The sequence below is a fragment of the Ursus americanus genome, chromosome 17 (assembly GCF_024610735.1).
Source record: "Ursus americanus isolate L20-20 chromosome 17, mUrsAme1.1.p, whole genome shotgun sequence".
NCBI classification, from domain to species: domain Eukaryota; kingdom Metazoa; phylum Chordata; class Mammalia; order Carnivora; family Ursidae; genus Ursus; species Ursus americanus.
In genome coordinates this window covers 40,502,485-40,514,838 of record NC_142143.1, presented here as the reverse complement: position 1 = coordinate 40,514,838, position 12,354 = coordinate 40,502,485, and the positions used below count along the sequence as shown (strand labels likewise).

General features: G+C 38.5%; 1 protein-coding gene across 5 annotated transcripts in view; it reads right to left on the bottom strand.

The window, feature by feature from the left end:
* NAP1L1 (nucleosome assembly protein 1 like 1) overlaps window positions 1-12,136 on the bottom strand; it is a 32,035-nt gene extending 19,899 nt beyond the window's left edge. For all 5 annotated transcript variants that reach the window (XM_045811133.2, XM_045811134.2, XM_045811135.2 and 2 more), the window contains exons 1-2: window positions 11,982-12,136; window positions 2,120-2,157 (exon numbers count right to left, since the gene is read on the bottom strand). In XM_045811133.2, the coding sequence (XP_045667089.1) occupies window positions 2,120-2,136 (17 nt within the window). In that variant the 5' untranslated portion in view covers window positions 2,137-2,157; window positions 11,982-12,136. The remainder of the gene's footprint in view (window positions 1-2,119; window positions 2,158-11,981) is intronic.
* Window positions 12,137-12,354: the final 218 nt, after the last annotated feature.

Genomic DNA, 12,354 nt, shown 5'->3' with positions numbered 1-12,354 from the left:
ACAACACTCAAAATTTCTAGCCAACTTTTTTAAAAAACATCTCTCAACTGCACCCCCACCCCGATCTTAGTGAGCAGACAACCAAGTATTACCTCCTATTTGAGAAAATGCTTTTACACGGAGATGAAAACAAATAGGGGAAAGAAAAATTTAAGAGCAAACATACTATACAGGGAAAAAACATCCAGAGAAAAGATATTACAATCCAGAGAAAAGATATTAGAATCAATGAAATAGGAACAAGATGCTATAAAAAACAGGAACAGAGAATAAAGACACTCCTGAAAACTACACAACAGAAATTTAGAAACTCAATACAAGAGCTGAAAGATAAAATTTCTTCAGCTTTGCCCAGAAAGAAGAACGAAGAGATAAAGATGGAAAATAAGACAAAAGATAATCAGAAGAACAAGTTCAACATATAACATAATAGGAGGTCCAGAAAGAGAAAACGGAAATAAGACAATCAACAAAGTAAGTCAAGAATATTCTCCAGAACTGAAAGCCATCAAGTTGCAGATTGAAAGGCCCACCACTGAATGCCTCACACAAGAAATTTAAAAAATACATATACCAATGTGAAAATTTCAGAACTCTGAAGCCAGAGTGCTTCCAGAAATATATATGTTTAAAATAAAATGTCACATACAATGAATGATCAAGAATTATAATGACTTTGAACTTCAACACAGCAATATTGGAAGCCAAGTGATAATGGAGCAATGCCTTCAAAATTCTGAAGAAAGAGGATTCCCAAATGAGAATTCTACACTCAAACTATCAAACTTAAGGATAGAATCATCATTTTCAGTCATTTATCTCAAAATAATTTATTTCCCTGTACTCTTCCAATAAAGTATTAAAGAAGCAAAAAAGAAAACAACATGGGATACAGCAAAGAGCAAACCCAAGAGAAGAAACAGAAGGAAACCCCAGGAAGATAATAGAATAGATCCACAATGATGGCTAGATCACCAAGGTTAAGCAATCCAGATTGGAGCAGTAAAATACAGGAGGGCAATCACTTTGAAAGCCATTATCACTAAAATACCTGCTGCCATTCTTTTTAAGCATGGAAGGATTGGCCAGATTCTTATATGTACTTGAATGTGATGCCCTTGTGCTAAATTTTCCTGCCTTCCCACCTCCATGCTCTGAGCCTGTCAACTTCTGGATAGTCATATCACATCCCCATCCGTGTCCAAGTGTTGTTTTATCCTACTCCTAGGTTGTGTGACATCATAAGCAACAAACAGTGCAGCTCACTCATTCTCCCTTACCATATTTCTGCAAGACATCCATCCACACTAGAACTCTGCCAGAAGCCAACTTCATTAAACTGATGTTTCTAGAGTGCATGACCTTGCCCAATGAATTCTTCAGGAAAGTTGAAGCTGGACTATGACCCAGATAATCTCATTCTGTTTTTCATTTTCCTACCTTGGAGACTTCAACTGATAGTGGTAATATTGCTTTTCTTTTTAAACACAGCTAAGTTTGTGACTGCTATTCAGATTTTCAAAATTAAACATCGATTAACAATGTGTAGGTTAAAACTAAAAAAAAAAAAAAAAAAAAAAAGAAGAAGAAGAAGAAATGAAAAGAAAAAGAAAGAAATGATTTAGACAAGTGCCAAGACAGTGCTTACACATCTGGAGAGGAAAGGTGGAGGGTGCAATTGAGAAGAGGGATACTGGGCTTCTAATAGTAATTTTTACTTATCCTATTGCTCTTTAAACTCTACATATACATTTCACACGCTTTTTATCTTGTATGTATAATGCGCTAAAATGCAAAAAGTCAAGTCTTTGGGAAATACATGTACAATAAAAATGAATTTTGAAAATATTTCTAATTCATTACTGTGCTCAGCACATTCCTAAGAATAAACACTAGCAAACGGTTTATTGTATTTAAGACTATGATTATATATACTATATTTTGTCTTGGATACACTGTACCCAACTATTATAACAGCAGGTACTAAGCATCAGTCTTCACCATACATTTTTATAATATGTTATTATTACTGCTATTAATTACATCACAGTACAAAGTAAAGCCAAATCTCTGGGAAAAGAAAAAAAACAAACAAAAAAACCAACTATCTGGCACTTACTTGTCAATGTCTGCCATGTTGTAAGAACTCCAAATTATCTATGGAGAGAAATGTCAATGTTAACAAAATATATATATATCTATATAATGTATTTAAAACCATTAAAAACATTTGATGCCCAAACCCTTTCAGTCAGTACCACACTGAGAACTATCCTGAGGAGGAATGTATACTGCCATTAAAAACACAACAATGTGAAGAAGAAAAATCACAGCACATATATATGGACTTTCATACTAGCCCCCCCAAGTATTTATGAAGAGGATACTGCTAAAAATAAGCTAGTTATTACTAGGCTTTTAGAATCTACCATGTAAGGACATTTTCGTAATAGCACTGCTGGTAAAGAATGTGATGTATGCTAATATCACAGAAAAGGAACAATACAAGAGGTCTTTACTCAAACTCCTTTAACAACTACAAATGGTCAATTTTTGCTTAAATTTTTAGACTACTTTGTACCTCACAGAATCCACTTCATTTTTAATAGTATTAATTCTTATCAAATTCATGTTAAAAAGCCAAAATCTACCACCATTATGCCCACAGAGATCTTTCTAAAAAGTTTAATAATCCTCGTATCAAATGTCAGCCCTTCAAACAACAACAGTTTTAAAGCTCTGGGTCCCAACCTATATCAAGTAAACCTTCCCCAACTCTTCAGATGTACCTCATGTCTTATCACGATAAAGACCACGCCCCCAGGCTACCCTGGATATGCTGGTATATTGTCAACAAACTCTTGGTTACCTGACATCAAAACTGTTAGAACTGATCGGAGAACACCCTAAATCCTTTCCCACTATAGATTTGTATTAACTTAGAGAATATTGCTTTTAGAAAAAGAAAACTGAAGGTAAAAAGAAACCTAAAGGTTATATTCAGGCAGGAAAATGGCTAATGCCACACTTAATGAATACAGAGACTACCAAAAAAAAATAATCTAAATCAAGCTTAGGATCCCACATTAAAGTCAACTTTTCATCTTTTAGTAATTAAAACCACAGCCTTTTAACTCTCAGAATGCTACAAGATGTGACACCTCATATCAACATGTTTTATATGATTATTACTTAAAGAGTTAAGAAGAGTTACTGATTTTAGCAGTCAAGTGCTAGTATGTGGAGTATTATTACTGATCCAACATCCATCCTTTGAAATTGTGAAGAAAATATTTCTTCCTAATAATGTAGCCTACTCTAAGTATTTTTTGCTTTAAATAATTTCTAAAAGTATTGATAAATTTCTCTAGTGATGCTGGGTAATAAGCCAACATTAACAAAATACTTAGCAAACAATTATGAATATTAATTCAAAAATAAGAAAAATATTGAATCTTAGTCATCAAAGAAATACAAGTGGGATTCTAGTTTGTCTATCAAATCAGCAAGGCTCTTCTCTAAATGCAGGGAAAATGGTGGTGAACATGCATTCTTAAATATGGCTTGTGTTCCTATGAACTATTTTCTTTCTGGAGAATAATTTGGCCACAGTAATATCAAAAACCTTAAATATGTCTATCTCCAGCTTTAGTTATTCACTTGTGAGACTCTAACATGAAAAAAATATTAAAGGCCTGAGCTTTTCATGTTTGCGTAGAAGGTTCTTCCAAAATTCAGTTAACACAACTCTGGCTCTTAGCTCAAAGTTTTACTTTTTCAGAGAGGCTTCTCCAACCTGTACATTCTGGCTGAATAAGATTTCTTGGTTGTACACACTCCTATAAAGCCCTATTTCTTTCCATCATAAGACGTCTCAAGTTTGTAATTACAAAGTAGTGCGATTATTTGACTAAGATCTATCTTTCTCAAGTAATGAGAGCACAGGACTCATATTATAGGGATTATATGTGCTTTTGCCAATCGCTGCATTGCATCCTTCAGAGTAGTAATACATAAAGCTTATATAGAAAGCAGCTACAATTACTTACCTCACCAAAAATAAACTTAGTATTAGCACGGAATGTGCATACAATGAAATGCTTTGCAGTCAAAAATGAAGCAGATATGGAAAGAGCACAGGGCATGTGGCAAAATCTGGACAGGAAAACATATATATTACTATATATTACATATGTAATATGTAATTACATATTCAGGCAGGAAAATGGCTAATGCCACACTTATTATGTAATTACATATGTAATATATATAATAATATATATATGTAATAATATATATATATATATATGAACATGCATACTCATGCACATACTTTATGAATAAAACATTTCTGTAAAGATATACCAGAAACCTAATAGTAGTCACCTGTAAGAAAAGACTGGGAAAAAATGAGAACTTACATTTCATTCTGCATTATTTGGCTTTCCCACATACAAATACATTTCACTAATATTTTGGAACTTGCTGGGTTGAATATACAGCCTGGTAAGTCCAGCAATTATCAAAAACATAAAACACCCCCCCCAAACTTCTAATTTCAGATTTTTATAACATTTTAACATGTACTCAGAAAAATGGCTATACTGCTACCTTCCCTGTCCATTTCATGGGGGTCACATTTAGATCAAACTCTTGAAATGAAATTCTTTTGATTTTTTATTAAAGATGATTCAAGACAGAACAGGATGCCATTTACTTGTCATAAAAGACTTAACTTGTGTTTGATAACTACTGAACATTCGATAAACGCAAGTTTTTTAATTCTGTCCATTTTAAATTATCTTAGCACAGGATCAATATTTCTCAAAATAATTAGTTGAGATGATTGTTAAAATGTACAGACTAACCAGTAAACGTGCCATGGTGACATTAAGATGTTAACACTACGGAAAACTGGGTAAGGGGCATATAGGAACTCTCTAGGAATGCCTCTACAACTTTTCTATAAATCTAAAATTATAAATAAGTTCATTTAAAAGAGAAAGAGATTAATTCCCATGCCCAGATTCTGAACCAAGAGGTCTGAGAGAGCGGACCCAAAAATCTCCATTCTAAACAAGAAACCCAGCCTCTGAGGCAGGTGGTTCTCCGACAATCAGATCACACTGAGAAAACACAGGTTTCAGTTAATATACCTCCATTAGTTGTTTTTTTTTTTTCTTAACTGCACTCAACATTAAATAAAATCAATGAGAATTTTTTATTTATCAGACATGAAATTGCTTTCTAAGAGATATGAAGAATTTCCATTTCTGGTAGTGACAAGCTAAATAAATTATACAGATCAACTCTGCATAAAATAACTTCAAGTCCAGAATAAATATTTGCTAAAATCATAAAAGCAAGGTTTTAACTACTGAGAGGTAAAATCAAAAGCCCCAGACCTATCCAAGGTGGGAAATCTTTATAGCGACCCTACACATTAAGCAGGAACCCCAAAGTGCAACACTCTCAGGGATGATAAACCAGTTCTCTTGGACAAATAAACTAGAATCACTTATCAGTGTTGTCCCAAAACCTCAAGCCATGAGCTTAAAGTGGTCTGCCTGATAGTGTTCCTGAGCACCTACATATCCAAATGTGAAAGGCAACTTCATCCTAGACCTCAAATAATTTATACAAGTAGTTTTCAAGAGCAATAAGGGCAACAGAAAGGAATACAACAGAAACCTGTCCCAAAGACTTAAATATTGTCAAAAGGATTATAAACTTATAAACAAAGACAAATGACAACCATGCTTACTGAGTTTGAAACTACAATGTCTGCAGAAGTATCTGCAAAGAACAGCCAATTAAAGGTGATACAGCAAATTTGGCAAAGAACTAAACAGAACTTTGAGAAAGAAAAATAATGGAAATCAAACCAAATGGGCAGGTTTACCAGTAGACTAAACACAGCTAGAAAGATAATTGAGGGATGCAAGCTTAGAAGAAATCTTCCAAAATATGGCAGAGACTAAAGGATAGAAAACACCGATGTTAAAAGATATTTGAGGATACAATAGAGTCTAACGAAGATTTAATACAAGTTCTAAGCGTTAAGAGAAAAGAATGCAGAAAATATTTGAAAAAAACCAAAAGCTGAGAGTTTTCCAGAACTGATAGAAGATAGCCCTACAAATCCCACCAGAACTGATGGAAGTTAGCCCTACGAATCCCAATCACGATAAATAAAGAAGAGAGGCGCCTGGGTGGCTCAGTCATTAAGCATCTGCCTTCAGCTCAGGGTGTGGGATCGAGCCCCACATCAGGCTCCTCCTCTGGGAGCCTGCTTCTTCTTCTCCCACTCCCCCTGCTTGTGTTCCTTCTCTCACTGGCTCTCTGTCAAATAAATAAATAAAATCTTAAAAAAAAAAAAAGGATAAATAAAGAGGAAACCTACACTTAGATTTATCAATGAAAAGGCAAAACATTAAAGACAAAGACGTCATCTCAAAAACACAGAGAAAGACTCAGATTAAAGCCATAAAAGTCACAGCTATCTTTTCTTCAATAGACACCAAAAGACAACAGAGTCCTCAGTGTACTGAAAATAGCCAAGGATCTTAGAATATTATACCCAACTAAAACACTTTCTAAGAATGAATGTGAGGGGCACCTGGGTGGCACAGCGGTTAAGCGTCTGCCTTCGGCTCAGGGCGTGATCCCGGCGTTGTGGGATCGAGCCCCACATCAGGCTCCTCTGCTATGGGCCTGCTTCTTCCTCTCCCACTCCCCCTGCTTGTGTTCCCTCTCTCGCTGGCTGTCTCTATCTCTGTCGAATGAATAAATAAAATCTTAAAAAAAAAGAATGAATGTGAAACAGGTATGTATTTTCCGGAAAAAATGCCTCCAGCACTCTAATAAGTATAGTATAATAAGTATATTCTTCAGGCCGAAGGAAAGTGAACCAAATCGAAGAACTAATTTCCAAGAAGAAATGAAGGGGCAAAAAGGATAACTGCATACATATATCTAAATAAACATTTTTAAGTATCACTACTGTGTAGTGTATTAAAAATTAAAACTACCACAACATTAAGTCAGTGGTGAAGGTAAACATAATCTATAAGATAAAGATATAGTTTCCAAGTAAAATATAAACCTAACCAAAAGAAAGCTGGTATCCCTGTATTAACATCAAAAAATAAAGTTTAAGAAAAGCATTACCAGAAATAAAAAGGTCACTCTACAATAAAAGACTGAATTCACTACTCAATATATGGAATGTGCAGATCTCAATTCAAAGGCATGGTTCATAATAATGTGACTGAAGGCAAATCTTAACCTGAGAACTTGTACACAAAAAAAACCTTTCACTGAAGGGGGGAAATAAGCCACCGAATTAAACCACAAACTGATTATAATTTGTGGTCCTGTAGTAGTTAGATGTCCAGACATGTGTTATCAAATAATCTCTCACCACTCCAGAAAACCTGACTCTGAATGAGTTCTCCTTTCAATGAGGAGTAAAGAAAGCTAACATTTATGAAGCCTCCTCACAGTAAGGGACTATTATACGCTTTCCTCCTATCTGCAGATAAAAGCAACTTACTCAGCAACACATGAAGGGTAAGAACCTAGTAATTAAAATCTGACTTCCAAAACCCATGCGGAGTCCACTATTCCAAAAACCAAAGTACCTGCTCTATCAGCCTACTGTTAACAAAGATTATATAGTAATGCACTAGTTGATATTCCTTTACGTAAAATGACTACTTCATGGGGACACAACCAATCATTAAGAATTACAAATGTTTTAAAGCAAGAGTTCAAAGGAACCAGTAATAACCCAAAGATAAGATTTCCCTTTACCTGAGACCTCACATATCCCTCCAAATGCACTTTAAGCAAATCTATATTTAAGACACCGCTGTTCTATTAGTAACGTTCTCAGTGGCCGAGGGGCTCAATACTTTATTTGGCTCCAACACAGCCTCACAGTTAGAATACCCTATTCTTTAGGATCACTTTTTCAATTCTCCAGTGTCAATAGCCAACTTGGAACTGACCTCTGTCTTAAGAGGCGCAAGCAAAACGGACTCCCATTTTAGAACACTACGTATCTTCTTGTCCAAGGGAGCTCATTATCTAGATTATCATCTTATCCAACAGCACAGAAACATACCTGGGTTGGACTGAAAATCTGGTGAAAATTCACCCAGCAATAACAAAACCAATTTAATCACATGGCAGGGAGGAGAATTATACACACACACGCACGCACACACACACAGCAGACAAAAAGCTTAGGAGCCATCACTCAACTGTATGTAAACAAATTCCATGTTGGAAGACACCCTGACCATAAATACTGTTGCTTTTCCTTGGAGCACCGTGGAACCCAAGCAAGTGTGCTTCTGAATTCCAAGCTGATGTATAGCATACAGTTTAAATCAAGGGAACTCCCTTTAAAAACCAATACAAAAGCCTCATCGTTAAGTCGTCGTTCCTCGGTTATGTAACCGTGGAGAAGTCCTTTAACTGCTCTGTACTTCAGTTTCCGCATTAAAATGTTGATACTACCTACTTCTAGGAGCATTAAATTAGTTAATAATACGCAGTAATTTGTGCTCTTACATTATTTATCCCTGTTGTGTTCTTCTGTACCCTCTTTACCCTAGAAAATAATTAAGTGTAATTAATTAAATGTAATTAATAGGCTCCTCAACATTACAGCCCCCTTTCCCAGTAAAAATTAAAAGGTACAGGGGCGCCTGGGTGGCGCAGCGGTTAAGCGTCTGCCTTCGGCTCAGGGCGTGATCCCGGCGTTCTGGGATCGAGCCCCACATCAGGCTTCTCTGCTGGGAGCCTGCTTCTTCCTCTCCCATTCCCCCTGCTTGTGTTCCCTCTCTCGCTGGCTGTCTCTCTCTCTGTCAAATAAATAAATAAAATCTTAAAAAAAAAAAAAAATTAAAAGGTACAAAATTTCTGGGGCACCTGGGTGGCTCAGTCATTAAGCGTCTGCCTTCGGCTCAGAGCGTGATCCCAGCATTCTGGAATCGAGCCCCACATCAGGCTCCTCCCCTAAGAGCCTGCTTCTTCCTCTCCCACTCCCCCTGCTTGTGTTCCCTCTCTCGCTGGCTGTCTCTGTCAAATAAATAAATAAAATCTTTAAAAAAAAAAATACATAAAATAAAAAAAAATAAAAGGTACAAAATTTCTGAACAAACAAAAATGTATCAAACCATGTAGTGTAAAAGGCAGAGTTGGTAACCAAAAGTACAAAGGCCACTTTGGAAGGCAAGTACAGCAATGTGATCTACTGGTCTGATACCAATGTACTAAACAATTTAGAATGGGCTTTGGAAAGCAACAACGCTCACCTTCTAAACCCTACTCTGCCCAACAAGGAGAACTTCTTATTCAGATGAAATTAGTACAGAAATGGCACTTAAAATCACTATTAAACAAGTCCTTCATGTAAAGAATGTTATAAATACTACTCTGTCCCCCACTTTTTCTTTATAGCATTCACCACAACTTAACATTTTGTATCTAGATAACCAATACGCTTGCTTTGCTCATGTTTTAAGATGTCCAAATATTGATTCTAAAATATTTACTCAAAGAATCAAATAAAAATACAAATAATTACAGGTTTGATTAGACTTGAAGATCTGAATGGACCGATCATCAGTTTTCAAAACTGATCAGGAATCATCCTAATCTTATTTTCATTAACATTTCAAATTTACGACTAATCAAAAAAATGAGCGAAGATGTAGTATTTGATTTTGACATCTTCTTCATCCCTTGAAGTCAAACAGATTTTGCCTCGTTTAGCCCCTTTTCCTACAAAAGGGGTGTTTTTAATATAATTTGGGGGGTTTAGAATCCAGTCAGTCACCTGGAGACAATGTGGGCAAACTGAATAATAAAATGAGCAAACAGCATTTTGGATTAAATTAATTTTGGTACAAGTGTTGGGTTTGGTTGATTTTTAAGTCTCTAGAGGACAAGAACAGTCATGTGCCACATTTAGCATTAGCTTCATATTTTGTCAACAGGCCCAATATCAAAAATAGGTACTTTGCAACAGATAAAACTTACATTTTTTCAAAGTGGTATGATGAATTCTTTTAAAGCTGCATTTATCAAATTAACATAACGTTGACCAGATATGATAATCTATGAAGTCAAGGTTTCATGACCAATGTTTAATTCCATCTATTCTCCACAGGACCAGTCTTCTTAGAAGTAAATTGCACATTTTAGATTTGGACCATTAATTTGAACTCTTAATTTTTTTAAATTTTCATTTAATTTGAACAACTTCCAACAAGCATGAGACTTAGTCCCAGAAGATCACTGTAAACCTTATTTACCCAAACAATTTAAAATAAGTTAGTCTATACAAAGATTTTCCCCTTATCCAAAGGTAATGTGTATTACTTCCTAAGTAAAGTAAGTACAGGAGTGTTAATGTAGGTTAACAAGAAAATAGGACTTAAATATTAATTTTAAAAGATATTTTGATGCTACCTATTTTCAAACACAGCAAATTCCGTTTTACAGCTCTTCTGAAATCAGGCAAACAGTGTTATGAGATTTTAAAGTGCAGTCCTTACAGAACTAATTACTAATCATTTATCAGACAGTGATGATCTAAAATAGGGGCTCCTTGAGGACATTGCGTGCCGGGTTCATTCTTTTTGTACTCTGAAAGCCTAGCCCTCCCAAGTAGGGCCACATTCCCCGACTCCCTTCACTGCCTCCTTTTATTAGTAGGGGCACCAACAAGACAGCAGGCAACAAACCTGGCCCATTAAGTTTACATTTATGCCTCATTTCCACCCATACTTCCTCCACTCAGCCCCCATTCATCTTAAAAACAAAACAACTAGTTAAGTAACCTGTTCTGGGAACTTCAATAAAGGAACTAATTTGTAAGAATGTGAAAGAACTCCTAACAGAATTAAAGACATTGCAGGCCAAATCGTTTATTTTCATCTTAGAACCGTTTACAGGATTATATTAATTCGGATCAATTCTCCCCAAATAATGAAATCCTGGTTAAGACACCCATCTAAAGTCTAACTGTACTGGAAGTGCACAAAAAAAAAAAAAAAAAATCATGGGTTAATAACAGCTAACACGACCCCTTTACAAGCGTCAATTCTTTACAATCCTAGCAGTGGAGGCCCTGCTTCATCACCCATCTCCTAACATCCATACTTTCCTCTGGTACCAATAAAAAGATTAAGACCAGAGAGAAGCAGGTAGGAGTTTGAAAGCCAAAGGCTGGACTTATTAACTATTAATTTCCATCCCACCACCCCCTACAACTCTCAGTAAAGTGAGGACAACCCAGACCCCGGTCTCCAGTCGAGCCCAGGCGGCGGCCACGTGTCTAGGGAAACCGCCGGGGTTTCCCCTCCCAGCACCGTCGCCGCCTCCAGTGGGCGGAGAGCCCAGGAGCCTCGCAGCCTCCCCGCCCCCTCCGGGCCTCGTCCCTTCACATCCCCTCCCTCCCCTCGGAATTCGCAGCCTCTGCCGTTCTCTCCATCCCCCAGCGGCCTCCCTCCGAGGATTATTTTTGAGGAAGCGGGGGCGTCGAGGAAGCGGTGGGCTACGCACTCGAACCCGGCCCGCACCCCGGGCGCCCTGAGGAGCCAGCGGCCGTGCGGCTGGGGACCGGGAGGCGAGACCGTGGCCTCGCTCGGGCCCGCGCGCAGAAGCCGGTGGGGTTCAGGGAACCTCGGCGCACATCAGCACGGCCCTCGGGCCTCGCAGGCCTCACCGACCCCCCGCGTCTCCTCAGCCGTTCCCGAGTAAAGCGCCAGCCAATCCCGGAGGCCTTCTCAGCCTACGGGGACGAAACTCGGCGGACGGCTCAGGCTCCGGCCTCACTGGACGACCCGGGAGGCCCCGGAGGCCAGCGGCCCCGGGCCTCATCTCCCCGTCCCTTCCCTCCGCGCAGGCCGCCTGACCGACTCTACGTTACGTTCCCCTCTCCCTTTCAGACCCCCATCCGTTACCGGTGGCTAGCACGGGGAGCCAGGCGGTCGGAGCTGCGCAGGCAATGACTCAGGGCGGCGGCGGGAGGAGCAGGAGGCGGCGCCGAGAGCAGATGGCGCTAAAAAAGACCCGAGAGCCCGCCGCTCGCGCTCATATACAATTAGCGTCAGCACGTAGGGCCCGCTCCACCGCCCCCCCAGGCCTCGCCGTCCCCTAGCAACGCGAGCAGGAGGCGGGTCCAGGACGCGTTGCCTAGCAACAGAACTGTCCTTCTTCCCCGAAGACCTCCACACCCTCCGCGCGGTGCTTGGGGTCCTTGGGTTCCCGCCTCCGCCTCCTGCTACGCGCCGCGCCATCTCTATTCTCCCCGCAGTACGGGAAAAGAAATCACAA